The sequence below is a fragment of the Crotalus tigris genome, unplaced genomic scaffold, assembly GCF_016545835.1.
Source record: "Crotalus tigris isolate CLP2741 ecotype Arizona unplaced genomic scaffold, ASM1654583v1 scf7180000021321.634910, whole genome shotgun sequence".
Classification (NCBI taxonomy): domain Eukaryota; kingdom Metazoa; phylum Chordata; class Lepidosauria; order Squamata; family Viperidae; genus Crotalus; species Crotalus tigris.
Genome location: NW_024098453.1, coordinates 455,929 through 470,530, shown reverse-complemented (window position 1 = coordinate 470,530; position 14,602 = coordinate 455,929). Strand labels below are relative to the sequence as shown.

The 14,602-nt window shown below is 43.8% G+C and overlaps 1 protein-coding gene across 3 annotated transcripts in view; it reads left to right on the top strand.

Annotated features, from left to right (window-relative positions):
• LRCH3 (leucine rich repeats and calponin homology domain containing 3) overlaps positions 1 to 14,602 on the top strand; it is a 123,063-nt gene that overhangs the window by 48,628 nt on the left and 59,833 nt on the right. For all 3 annotated transcript variants that reach the window (XM_039369918.1, XM_039369917.1, XM_039369916.1), the window contains exons 3-6: positions 5,010 to 5,136; positions 9,183 to 9,288; positions 9,476 to 9,612; positions 12,218 to 12,327. In XM_039369918.1, coding sequence (XP_039225852.1) covers positions 5,010 to 5,136; positions 9,183 to 9,288; positions 9,476 to 9,612; positions 12,218 to 12,327 — 480 coding nt within the window. The remainder of the gene's footprint in view (positions 1 to 5,009; positions 5,137 to 9,182; positions 9,289 to 9,475; positions 9,613 to 12,217; positions 12,328 to 14,602) is intronic.

Genomic DNA, 14,602 nt, shown 5'->3' with positions numbered 1-14,602 from the left:
TTCCACAGCCAGCAACGCTGGCTGTGGAATTCTGGGAGTTGAAGTCCACATGCCTTAAAATTGTCAAGTTTGGGAAACACTGCTGTAGAAGTAACTCAGCGTGCTGCACATAGCTAATCTTCCTTCCTTCCTTCCTTCCTTCCTTCCTTCCTTCCTTCCTTCCTTCCTTCCTTCCTTCCTTCCTTCCTTCCTTCCTTCCTTCCTTCCTTCCTTCTTCCTATTTTCCCCCACAACAGCAATCCTGCAATGTGGGTTGGGCTGAGAGAGAGGGACTGGCCCAAAGTCACTTGGCTGGCTTTCATGGCTCAGGCAGAACTAGAATTCACCGTCTCCTGGCGATTGGCCCAAAGTCACTTCACTGGCACCCGTTACTCTGGGGACGCAGGCTGTTCCACTGATTCATCGTTCTCACTGTCAGGAAATCCCTCCTTATTTCCAGGGTGGATCTCCCTCTCAGGAGCTTCCCCTCCTTGCTTCTTGCCCTAACCTCGGGGACTATGGAGCATAAATCGAGGCCCTCTTCCTAAACCTAAGCCTTCTGTTTGTTAGGCTAAGGAACCCTAGTTCCAATAAAGGAGCTTATTTGTAGCTCAGGGTTGAAGTTTCTCCTCCCCTCCTCCACAAATCCCTCTCCCTTCTAGCACTGATGATGTTACCTACTTGGGTAATGAAACGTCTGCAAAAAAACAACTCAGCTCAGAGAGCACCGAGGACCCTGCAGTCCTCCTCCTCCTCCTCCTCTCCACAAACCCCACTCCCTTCTAACATTGATGATGTTACCTAGCTGGATATTGAAATTCTGAAAGAAAGCCATCAAGCTCAGAGAGCACTGAGGACCTCACAGTTCTTTTCCTCCTCCTCTGAGCACTGATGATGTTACCTAGTTGGGTGATGAAATGTCTGCAAGAAACAACCAAGCTCAGAGAGCACCGAGGACCCCACAGTCGTTGTTCTCCCCCTCCTCCTCCTCCTCCTCCTCCTCCTCCTCCTCTTCTTCTTCTTCTTCTTCTTCTTCTTCTCCTTTTCCTTCTCCTTCTCCTTCTTCTTCCTCCTCCTCCTCCTCCTCCTCCTCCTCTGAGCACTGATGATGTTACCTAGTTGGGTGATGAAATGTCTGCAAGAAACAACCAAGCTCAGAGAGCACCGAGGACCCCACAGTTGTCCTCCTCCTCCTCCTCCTCCTCCTCCTCCTCCTCCTCTTCTTCTTCTTCTTCTTCTTCTTCTTCTTCTTCTTCTTCTTCTTCTTCTTCTCCTTCTCCTTCTCCTTCTTCTTCTTCCTCCTCCTCCTCCTCCTCCTCCTCCAGCACTGCTGATGTTATCTAGTTGGGTAATGAAACATCTGCAAGAAAATAACCAAGCTCAGAGAGCACCGAGGACCCCATAGTCCTCCTCCTCCTCCTCCCAGCACTGATGATGTTACCTAGTTGGGTTACGAAGTGTGTGCAAGAAAACATCCAAACTCAGAGAGCACCAAGGATCCCTCGTAGCTAGTTTCATCAATCATTCATCCTACCTTTTACCCTCCAGACCCCTGATCCTCCCTGGGGCTCTTCGTTGCCCTCGTTCTAGGACAGTGGTGGCGAAGCTATGGCACGGGTGCCAGAGACGGCACTCAGAGCCCTCTCTGTGGGCACGCACGCCGTCGCCCCAGTACTAGGCCTTCAGCTGGGTTTTATACAACCTTTTCGCTTTAGGTCTCCACTGCCATGTGCCCCCCCCAAAAAAAATGTTCAATCAATCAGTCAATTTCAACCTCGCGGGGAAAAAAAAGATCTTGCAAAGCTGGAATTGATTGATGGAACTTTTTAGTCCCACCCAGTCTGCCGTTACCACCGGAGCCACACCCACCCAATGGGCCACGCCCACCTGGCACCCGATGATACATAAGTGGGTTTTGGGTTGCAGTTTGGGCACTTGGTCTCTAAAAGGTTCACCATCACTGTTCTAGGGCCTCAGCATCTTCCTTGCATTGAGCGTTGAGGTTTATATCCTGGAACAGGAGCAAATATATTTTATTTACAGGTAATGATAATTTAAAAATACTTCAAAGAAAACAACGCGTAGAAGGTACAGATCATGCTAATTACATGTATATGAAAATTCTTGGACCAGCGTTCAGCCGCCAGCTCTCAGCTGCAGGAGTTTCCTCTTTATAAAACAAACCGGAAATCCTTTTGCAATTGGAAGCCACAGGGCTGCGGGAAAATTGGCAATGGAATGTTTAGGCCCACTTTTTTTTATGTGTTTTAGTAAAAAAAAATATTGTGATTATCGTGTGGGATGCTTTAAAATTCCTCTTCCGCTGGATTTGATTTCTTTTTTTTGTTAATTTAAAATCTTGCTTTCCCAATCAGCAGGTTTCAACAATTTTGTTGTGGGGCAGGGAGGAATTCCAGAGAGGAATTTTGGGCTGTGTACAGGTTACAGCTGAGAGGTTGTACACCTTATCACACAAGGATGAAGTTACGTTTGCAGGCTGAGTGTTTAAGTGACTTGATTGATTGATTTGGTGGACTGAGAGGGGATTTGGGCAGACTTGTTGAATGAATCCCAAAGAAACAACAACAATAATAATAATAATAAAGAAGCTGAAGAAACAGGGGACCACCTGGTAAACTGTTGCAAGAAGATTGCACAGATTGACTACAAGCAGCGGCATGACAAAGTAGCAACAATGGTGCATTGGAAGATCTGCAAAAAATATCATTTGCCTGTAAGCAAAAACTGGTGGGATCATAAAATAGAGAAAGTCATAGAAAATGATAAAATTAAACTGCTCTGTGACTTCAGAATTCAAACAGACAAGCACCTGCAACATAACACCCCAGACTTAACAATTGTTGATAAGAAAGACAAAAAAGTCTGGATAGTGGACGTGGCAGTGCCTGGAGACAGCAGAACAGACGAGAAAGAACTGGAGAAGATAACAAAATACAAAGACCTACAAATAGAAATAGAAAGACTGTGGCAAAAGCAAGCAAGGGTAGTACCAATAGTAATAGGCTCCTTGGGTGCAATCCCAAAACAACTGGAGCACCACTTGAACACCATTGGCATTGACAAATTCGCTATTAGTCAATTGCAAAAGGCGCCCTTACTAGGAACTGCTTCCATCCTGCGACGATATCTGTAATACCATCAAACATCCACATCTGCCTATCCCAGGTCCTGGGTAAGGACTCGATAGGTAGACAAAATGCCAAATCCAGTCTGAACATCTGGCTGACTGTGTGATGATCCATAATAGTAATAATAATAATAATAATAATAATAATAATAATAATAATAATAATAATAATATAGTAATAATAATAATAATAATAATAATAATAATAATAATAATAATAATAATAATAATAATAATAATAATAATAATAAATAAACTTGGAAGGGACCTTGGAGGTCATCTAGTCCAACCCCCGGCTCAGGAAGGAAACCCTATACCAGTGATGGCGAACCTTTTAGAGACCGGGTGCCCAAACTGCAACCCAAAACCCATTTATGTATCATTGGGTGCCAGGTGGGCATGGCCCATTGGGTGGGCGTGGCTGTGGTGGTAACGGCAGACTGGGTGGGACTAAAAAGTTCATTCAATCAATTCCAACTTTGTGAGATCTTTTTTTTTCCGGGAGAAGTTGAAATTGATTGATTGATTGAACCTTTTTTTTTTTTTTTTGCACACGATGCTGGAGGCCTAAAGTGAAAAGGTTTTATAAAACCCAGCTGAAGGCCTAGGACTGGGGTGACGGTGTGCGTGCCCACAGAGAGGGCTCTGTGTGCCGCCTCTGGCACCCGTGCCACAGGTTCGCCACCAGGGCCCTACACCAAACAAATGGCTGTCCAGTCTCTTCTTAAAAACTTCCGGTGTTGGAGCATTCACCACTTCTGGAGGCAGGTGGTTCCACTGGTTAACCGTCCTCCCTGTTAGGAAATTCCTCCTCAGTTCCAGGTTGCTTCTCTCCTTGATGAGTTTCCATCCGTTGCTTCTTGTCCTGCCTTTAGGCGCTTTGGAGCAGGGGTTCCCAATGCCTGGTCCATGGACCGGTACTGGGCCACAGCATGCCAGCAACTGGCCCACACAAACAAGCAAAGCCACTGATGATGTTACCTAGTTGGATAATGAAACATCTGCAAGAAAACCACCAGGCTCAGAGAGCACCAAGGACCTCACAGTCCGTTTTGTCCTTCCCTTCTCCTTCTCCCAGTCCACAAACCTCACTTTTTTTAGCCCTGATGATATTATATAGTGGGGTAATGAAATGTCTGCAAGAAAACCATCGCACTCAGAGAGCACCGAGGATCCCACAGCCTTCATCCTCCTCCTCCTCTTCGCTTCTAGCACTGATGATGTAACCTAATTGGGTGATGAAATGTCTGCAAAAAAACCACCAAGCTCAGAGAGCACCAAGGACCTCACAGTTCTTTTTGTCCTTCTCCTTCTCCCACTCCACAAACCTCATATTTTTCAGCCCTGATGATATTATATAGTGGGGTAATGAAATGTCTGCAAGAAAACCACCAAGCTCAGAGAGCACCAAGGACACCACAGTCCTCCTCCTCCTCCCTGCAAACCCCCCTCCCTTCTAGCACTGATGATGTTCCCTAGTTGGGTCATGAAACATCTGCAAGAAAACCACCCAGCTCAGAGAGCACCAAGGATCCCACAGCCTTCCTCCTCCTGCTCTTCCTCCTCTTCCTCCTCCTCCTCCTCCTCCCTTCTAGCACTGATAATGTTACCTAGTTAGTAATGAAAGAACTACAGGAAAATGCCCAAGCTTAGAGAGCACCTGGGAACCATCAAGAAACAACTGTCTGTGATTCGGGAATTCAGCTAAAGGAGACAAAAATAAATAATTGCTCTTTTCCCTTTAGAAAAAAGGGGCGACTCGGTTGTTGAATTTGTGTGCCGAAAACGGGCCAATGACTTTGTATTCTGACACGATGATATGTCTAGGTCGTTTTCTGATGCCTTGTTTCTTTTTTTTCTCTCTCTCTCCTCTCCCGAAAAGCCGTAACCAGCTCTCAACATTGCCGGTCCATTTGTGCAGCCTTCCCTTAAAAGTTTTGATAGCCAGCAACAATAAACTGGTCTCCATCCCGGAAGAAATCGGACAGCTGAGACATCTGATGGAGCTGGTAAGTGCCAAAAAGTCTTTTTTTTCCCAGCTCGGCTCGGCATTTGATCCTTTACGATGTGCTGATTGCGGACTTCAATTTTACGGGTGACTTTTCTAGGTAAAAATTCAAAAACAGGACATGGATATGTATAAGTTAAAATATACCGGTAAAATGTCTGAACCGACTGAGTTATAATTAGCAAGGCATTCATTTGAATGTGATATAATCATGAAGGCAAATAGAGAGGAAATTTTGGATGATCGTTTTGGTCACCACGATGTAAAAAAGATGTTGAGACTCTAGAACAGCGGTTCTCAACCTGTGGGTCGTGACCCCATTTGGGGTCGAACGACCATTTCACGGGGGTCGCCAAAGTCCTGGAGTTTTTCCTCATAGAATCCTTATGAAACGCAGTCCAGTATTTTTTTTCCCCCCTTTTCCTTAGCTGTGCTACTCCCTTTTATTCTATTGGCTTTTGAAAGCCAATAGAATAGACTCTCTTGAATAGAGTCTCATTCTATTGGCTTTCAAAAGCCAATAGGAATTGTCCAGGCTGTCTCTGCCCTGCTGAGCCCGCCAAAAGTCCCAGTCGGCAAACGGTGCTGCAAGTTGTCTGCAGCGAAGGCGAGCAACCCTTCCCTGCTGAGCAACTACTAAATGTAAGTAAAAAAGGGCCAGGGGTGGGAGGGCCGCCCACGAGTACCTGGGCCTGCCTGCCGCCGCAGCGAATGGGCGGTGGCCAAGGTAAGGCTAGCGGGGCAGCGGCGGGCGCAGGGACGGTAACTGGTGCGCGTGGGGCCTGCCAGGTGGCTTACCTCCCTTGGGCTGGGCCAGCTGGTGGCCCAGCCGGTGGTCGGCCTGCGCCTTCACTGCCGCTTGCCATGACCGCCCAGGAGCTCCTGGGCCTGCCTGCTGCATGTGCGGCGCTGCTGGGCCGAGGCGGTTGCTGGGCGACGGCCCACGTGCGCCCTTGGCTTACCCGGCGTGCGCTCCAGCTGCAGGAGTGGAGGTGGAGCGTGCGCGCCAGAGAGAGAAAAATAAAAAGTGAGAGAGAGAATGAGAGCGAGCAAACCCCGCCCCTCCTCCTGCCCCCGCCCACAGGGAAATACAGGTAGTCCTCGACTTACAACCACATGGTTGGGGGTCGCGGCATTAGGAAGGTTGAGAACCACTGCCCTATACCATTTCAGACAAATGGCTGTCCAGTCTCTTCTTAAAAGCCTCCAGTGTTGGAGCATTCACCGCTTCTGGAGGTGAGGAGTTCCACTGGTTAATTGTTTTCACTGTCAGGAAGTTTATCCTTAGTTCCAGGTTGCTTCTCTCCTTGGTTAGTTTCCATCCGTTGCTTCATGTTCTGCTCTCAGGCGCTTTGGAGAATAGCTTGACTCCCTCTTCTTTGGGGCAGCCCCTGAGATACTGGAAGACTGCAGTTGTTAAGTCAATCTGGCTTCCCCATTGATTTTCTTTCTTTTCTTTTTTTTTAAGAAAATGTTATTGATTTTCTAGTTTTACATTTAAATATTTGAAAAGCAACATGGCGGCGGAGTTGGTCAATAATTCAGTAACATACAAATATCTTGAGTACAGATCACAAACTATTACATTCAGTGTTTCCTCTCTTTCCCCCTTGGTATTTACTGTCTTATATTGAACTTGTATTAATTCTTACTATATCAATTTAATAAAAATAACTTTCTTACATTTGTCAACAGCTTTTAGTTTATACATATCCTAGCTATTTTAACATTCAATCTTTTTAGACAATCAATGTCCTGGTTGGCTTTCCCCAATTTTTAGTTTTCCCATTAATATTTAAATTTAACGTTTCATATTTGTAATTACCAGGTTTTAAATAAATGTCATAAATATGTTTTTACTTAGCGGTAATAATAAAGATTACTAGCTTAAATATGAGATAGTAGATGTTAAGAGAGGAAGCATTCAGTGTTGAAATAAGAGAAATGTTGGTTACTAAAGGTAAGCTATTTGGAAATGACCAGAAAATAAGAATATTGTATTGTATGGTTAATCAGTTGATGTAAGATGGTGAGAATTGAAATAGATAAGACCTGTATCCTGAACATTAGATCTTGTGATGGATTGTGATAAAGGGAATTGGGGTTTCCCGTTGATTTTCCTTGTCAGAAGATCCCAACAGGGGATCATGTGATCCCAAGAGACACTGCAGCCGTCGTTAAGTACATGTCAGTTGCCAAGCATCCAAATGTAAATCCAAGGACCTTACAGAACGGTTGTCAGTGTGAAAAACGGTCCTAAGTCACCGTTTGGTGCCGTCGTAACTTCAAACAGTCACTAAACGAACTGTTGTAAGTTGAGGACCACCTGTATGTTATCCCTTCAAGCAAACAGGTTAAATGTTCCTGTTTCCCTATCGATGCCTTGACTTGGATGAAGGTTTCTGACTTTGCCCCTCAGGAATGATGTTTATTTCCCATTAATTTTTCTTCGACTTTCACTCCTGGTGTGTGTTGCCTCTCTGAAGTTTTTCATAGCGCGTGGGATATCTGCCAAGTTCCTGTGGTTTTGCGTTCAGTTTCACGATGTTTAAATAAGCGTTGAGCTTATTTAAACATCGTGAAACTGACTATCCCTCCCTCTCCATCCTGCCAAATTATATTTTGACTATGTTTTTGCATTTAAGAATATTTGTCTGCCTGTCTATCCATTTGTCTGTCTGTCTGTCCATCCATATCTGTCTGTCTGTCTACCTACCTACCGACCTATCTATCCTGTCTGTCTTTCTAATCTCTAATTTATCTACCTTTATCATTTATTGTCTATCTGCCTAACTGTCCATCTGTCCATCCATCCATCCATCCATCCATCCATCCATCCATCCATGTCTGTCTGTCTATCTATCTATCTATCTATCTATCTATCTATCTATCTATCTATCTATCTATCTATCTATCTCTATCATTTATTGTCTATCTGCCTGTCTCTCCGTCCGTCCGTCCATCCATATCTACCTACCTACCTACCTACCTACCTACCTAATCTGTCCATCCATCCATCTGGTCTGTCTGTCTAATCTCTAATCTATTTACCTCTATCATTTATTGTCTTTCTGTCTGTCTCTGTCCATCCATCCATCCATCCATCACCTGTCTACCTCTATTATCTATTTTTCTGTCTGTCTATCATGTAATTGCCTCTATCATCTAGTTAGCTAGCTATCTACCCCCCCTCCTCCCCTTCCATCTATCTGTCGTTTTATCTGTCTGTCTGTCAGAATGTATCTGGCAGCCTGCCTCTTTCTCAGTGACTCCAGGGTGCTTACAAAGATAAAAACCCCAATATAAAACTAAAGCACCGCCCCCCACCACCACCCCAGCAACAACAGTCAAACGAACTCTACATCGCCCTGGGGTCCCCTGGCCCCTTGGCAGAGGCAGGTCTTCAGGGCCTGGCGAAAGAGGGTCTCTGCAGGGATGATGTTCCAGCGGGAGGGAGCCACCACGAAGAAGACCCTTCTTCTTGGTCCCACCAGATCAGTGGTTCTCAACCTGTGGGTCGGGACCCCATTTGGGGTGGAACGACCATTTCACGGGGATCGCCAAACAACGCAGTCCGCCATTTTTTCCCCCTTTTCCTTAGCTGTGCTACTCCCTTTTATTCTATTGGCTTTTGAAAGCCAATAGAATAGACTCTCTTGAATAGAGTCTAATTCTATTGGCTTTCAAAAGCCAATAGGAATTGTCCAGGCTGTCTCTGCCCTGCTGAGCCCGCCAAAAGCCCCATTCTGCAAATGGTGCTGCACCAGTTGAGTAGTCCTTGACTTACGACCGGTTGAGTAGTCCTCGACTTACGACCGGTTGGGGGGTCGCAGCATTAAAAAGGTTGAGAACCACTGCACCAGATGGACCTCCTTAGGAGAAGGGGAGTTTATTCTCTGTTTTCCCATTTGGTGGGTCGGGTAAAGTGACCAGGAAAAGACTGTCGTTCAAATAACTTTGAGCTTCTGAAGGACTATTTTCACTTGAATGCAGACTGTGAGGGGGGGAAATGAACATTATTAAATCGAGCTCACCTCTCTTTTCCAGGATGTCAGCTGCAATGAAATCCAGACTATCCCTCCTCAAATTGGCAATCTCACTTCTTTGCGGGATCTCAACATCAGGAGGAATCACCTGGTGCATTTACCTGAAGGTAAAAAAAACATGCAGACACACAGAGAGAGAGAGACGCACAAGGAAGCTTTGTGTCGCTGCTCTTTTGCCGAATATGTGTAAAGTGTGCTCGTTTTTTTAGACGCGAATGCCTTATTTCTTCCACAACCAGCTGACCCGTAACATATATTGTTTTTTTATTGTGTTGCATGCGTGTCCCCCTGCAGAGCTCGCCGAGCTGCCTTTGATTCGGTTAGATTTCTCCTGCAATAAAATCACGACAATCCCAGTGTGCTACCGGAACCTCAGGCACTTGCAGACAATCACCTTAGATAACAACCCCTTGCAGTCTCCCCCCGCCCAGGTAACGTATCCCCGAGTTTGAACATTTTAAATTGTGACTAAAACTGCAGTTTCTCTAAACCCATTGCGCCTTCTGGTGTTTTTTGCACCGTTGCACCATTGTTAAAGAGCGTGGCGTTAGATGCGTGCTTTGTGGGCAAAGTTGCTTAGCCTAGAATTCACCTTGGATGAGAGACGATCCGTGGAAATCCACCCTGCAATTTAAACCTCAGAGCGGAGAGGCTAAAAATCACTGCGCCCTCTGCTACTTTGCTGTTGCTGTGAATTGTAATTGATCCTGTCGATGCAAGTGTGTTGTTGTTAGTTGCGAAGTCGTGTCCGACCCATTGCGATCCCATGGACAACGTTCCTCCAGGCCTTCCTGTCCTCTACCATCTTCTGGAATCCATTGAAGCTCACGCCTGCTGCTTCAGGGACTCCCTCCAGCCACCTCGTTCTCCGTCGTCCCCTTCTTCTCTTGCCCTCCATCTTTCCCAGCATCAGGCTCTTCTCCAGTGAGTCCGTCCTTCTCATTAGGTGGCCAAAGTACTTGAGTTTCAACTTCAGGATCTGGCCTTCTAAAGAGCAGTCGGGGTTGATCTCCTCTAGGACTGACCGGTTTGAACGCCTTGCAGTCCAGGGACTCGCAGGAGTCTTCTCCAGCACCAGAGTTCAAAGGCCTCCATTCTTTGGCCTTTCTCAGCCTTTCTTATGGTCCAATGCAAATGTATAATGGCCGTATTCAGAGATAATGCTTCAGTGGCATGCTTAGGAGGCATGGAGCCCCCGTCCCAACAACTGCATAGGTGCCAGTAAACATTTACAACCTCCAAACTCCTCTTTGAGGCTTCGTTCCCTCCACTTAACCCGAAGCCCTCAACTGTCACAAAACGAAGCCCCGAAGAGTCTGCTTGAGGCTCTTTTGCATTCGAAGTCCAAAAATGAAACTGCAATTGATAGCCGATCAAAACACATTATTAAATCACGTTTGAGACTAATGGTATAAAGGGGCAATCGGGTTAAAAAAAAAACAGCTGGCAATTTACGGGGAATGTAGCACAAAGGGTATTTGAAGCTGGTGCCGCCAGAGAAAAACGGGAGAATTTAGCACACAGAAGAGATTGATTGTAGCTCAGTGTTGAACTGACGGGTTGTCCATGCTCTCTGAACTGGGTTGTTGTCTTGCAGGCATTTCATTACCCAACTAGGTAACGTCACTTGTGCTTGAAGGGGTAAGGGTTTGTGAGTGGGGGAGGAGGAGGAGGAGGACTGTGGAGGTCCTTCGTTTTCTCTAAGCTTTGTTGTTTTTTTATAGACATTTCATTACCTGACTAGGTAACATCACCAGTGCTAGAAGGGAGTGGGATTTGCTCTTTGTTTATATACTAGTGGCTTTGCCCTGTCAGTGTTGTCCAACTCAGACAAACAAGCTAACAGTAAAAACAGCCTAATCAAGGAACCAACAACAACACTCCCACCTGGATGGATGGATGGATGAATGGATGGATGGATGGATAGATAGATAGATGATAGATGATAGATAAATGGTAGAGATAGATAGATAGATAGATAGATGATAGATAGATAGATAGATAGATAGATAGATGATAGATAGATAGACAGACAGACAGATAGATAGATAGATAGATAGATAGATAGATAGATAGATAATAGATTGATGATAGATAAATGGTAGAGATAGATAGACAGCGATAGATAGATAGATAGATATAGTTAGATGATAGATAGATATAGTTAGATGATAGATAGATGGTAGAGATAGATAGATGATAGATAGATGGTATAGATAGATAGATAGATAGATAGATAGATAGATAGATAGATAGATAGACAGACAGATAATAGATTGATAGATAGATAGATAGATAGATAGATAGATAGATAGATAGATAGATAGATAATAGTTTGATGATAGATAAATGGGAGAGAGAGAGACAGACAGGGATGGATGGATAGATAGATAGATAGATAGATAGATAGATAGATAGATAGATAGATAGATAGATAGATGGTAGAGGTAGATTGATAGACAGACAGACAGTTATAGATAGATAAAACAATGACAAGGTTAAAAAGATTAAAATATTGGGCATTAAAGCTTTCAAATTGACACGTATGTCCTTTTTATATAGAAAATGTTCTTCCATTAAAGACTATCTTTAACCACTTGCCATCGTATATTGAACCGGATCAATTTCTTTCTATAAGATCTGTGCTAGAACGTAGTGCTGTAAAGAGTTCAGATTTATTGTCAAAGGCAGGATGGAAATTTTCAGTGGTGGTTTTATATCTGATTTGCCCTGAATCTGTAGGTTTGATGTCCTTTAATCACTCAGGGGAAAGGACGGGATATTTGCTTGGCCAAACTTTTTCAAAATAGCCTTCTATTTCACATAGACTGTGTTGCTTTCAAAATGTATTTATTTGTGAAATTTATTTACGAAATGTCTTTTGCCGCCCATCTTGTATCCAACAACTCCGGACCGCTTACAGCAGGCAAACATTGAAACATTAAAAACAAAACGTTAAAGTCAACAATCATAGAATACAGCAGATAAAATCATGAACAAATAAAAAGTCTCTTTTGTCTCTTTTCCTCCTCCTAGATATGTATAAAAGGAAAAATCCACATATTTAAGTACCTGAACATGGAAGCGTGTAAAGTGGTGCCAGACCTTCCTGATTACCATAGGCGACCAATAGGCTTTGGATCCTGGTAAGCATCCAGACGTTGAACTTTTAGCCTGAATTAAAGCGGGTGGACTTCAACTCCCAGAATTCTTTGCGCTGACTGAGGAACTCTGGGAGTTTGAAGTCCATCCGGCTTAAAAATTGCTGTAGTTGAGAAATACTGCTCTGGATTCTTAATCTTTTTTGGGGGGGTTGGTTTTTTGGGGGGTCTAATCACAGTGCTGATGCGATGATCTTGCCAAATCCTGCTTAAATACAGATGAGTTAAGCCGTGAAAGGGAAGCTGTAAAAATATGTCAGACCCCAACCAAAGTAAAGCTGCTTCAGTTCTGACTGGATGGTGGGGAATGGAAGGAGTTATACTCCTTGCAGACCGCTGGTCATTTGCATCCTTTTAGAGCAGGGGTAGTCAACCTTGGCTCTTTTATGACTCATGGACTTCAATTCCCAGAATTCCTGAGTCCGCTTAGCTGGCTCAGGAATTCTGGGAATTGAAGTCCACGAGTCATAAAAGAGCCAAGGTTGACTACCCCTGTTTTAGAGGGTCGTTGAGGCCGCTTGGAGGTTTGACTGTGCCCTCAGGGTCACCTGAGTGGGGCAAATGGGCGTGGGGCCTTCTTAGCTGCAGGGACACGGCAGAAAATATCCTGCCGCCTCCAAGTGGCCTCAACGACCCTCTGAAAGAAGGCAAATGACCAGCTGTCTGCGAGGAGTATAAATCCTTCCATTCCCCGCCATCCAGTCAGAGCCGAAGAAGCTTCTGGAATGAGAAGCGAAATGTCTTCAAGGGAAAAACAAGAAAGTCCAGTTGCCTCATGAAAAAAAGCACCTTTGGGACAAACCCTGACCTGGATGACTGAGAATCTCCGTAGACATTTGCCTACTAGTTGTTGTTCTTGTTGTTGTAGACCCACTGTGAATTTCCCTAGGGCAGGGGTAGGCAACCTTGGCTCTTTTATGACTTGTGGACTTCAACTCCCAGAATTCCTGAGCCAGCATGGCTCAGCTTGAAAACCTGTCCCTTTCCCCTCAGCATGGGTGGCTCAGGAATTCTGGGGGTTGAAGTCCACGAATCATAAAAGGGCTGAGTTTGAAGACCCCTGTGGTAAAGTAATGATTTTATTACAATGCTTGTGAGTTACCTTGAAGATCATTGAACTAAAATGCAAGGTCTTAAGACAGGGGTGTTCAAAAACATGGCCCCTTCATGACTTGCGGACTTCAACTCCCAGAATTCCTGAGCCAGCATGGGGGAACTATGGCCCCTCCATGACTCGTGGACTTCAACTCCCAGAATTCCTGAGCCAGCATGGGGGAAACTTTGGCCCCTTCATGACTCGTGAACTTCAATTCCCAGAATTCCTGAGCCAGCATGGGGGAAACTTTGGCCCCTTCGTGACTCGTGGACTTCAACTCCCAGAATTCCTGAGCCATCTCTCCCTTTCCCCTCAGCTTGGCTGGCTGAGGAATTCTGGGAATTGAAGTCCACGAGTCATAAAAGAGCCAAGGTTGCCTAGCCCTGCCCTAGGGCATCAGTGACTGTGAGACAGAGGGTGCTTTGATAAAATGTCCACTGGCAAGGGGGGGGGTGTCGGGGATCTGTCCTTTGTTACACTGGGTGCTGACCGAGGCAGTTTTCCCATGAGGCATCTCTAAAGTCTGTCTGGTCACTGGGCATAGGGGAAGATCTGTTTTCGCTCCCTCAGCTCTTATGAGCTTTGTGTCCTGACTCTTGTCTAGTGACGGAGTCAGTTTCATGGATAAAAGCTACACACACACATGCTTGGCATGTCTGGAGCTCACTTGGGATGGAATTCCAGTATTTTGTGAAATAATAATAATAATAATATAATAATAATAATAATAGTAATAATAATACATAAAATAAAATAAAATATAAAATATAAAATAAAATAAATAAAAATGAAAAAGTAAAATACAATACAATACATAAAATGAAATAAATAAATAATAAAATATTTAAAATAAAATAAAAAATAAAAACTACAATGCAGTACATAAGATAAAATAAATAATAAAATATAATATAAAAATAAAATATATTATAAATACAATATAAAATAAAACAAAATAAATAAAAAGTAAAGTAAAATACAGTACGTAAAATAAAAAATAAATCATAAATCATAAAATATATAAATCATAAAATAAAAAATAAATCATAAAATAAATATCATTTATTTATAAAATAAAAAAATAAAAAAAATCATAAAATATAAATAAAATAAAAAGCAAAAAGTAAAATACAATACAATATATAAAATAAATTAAAATAAAAT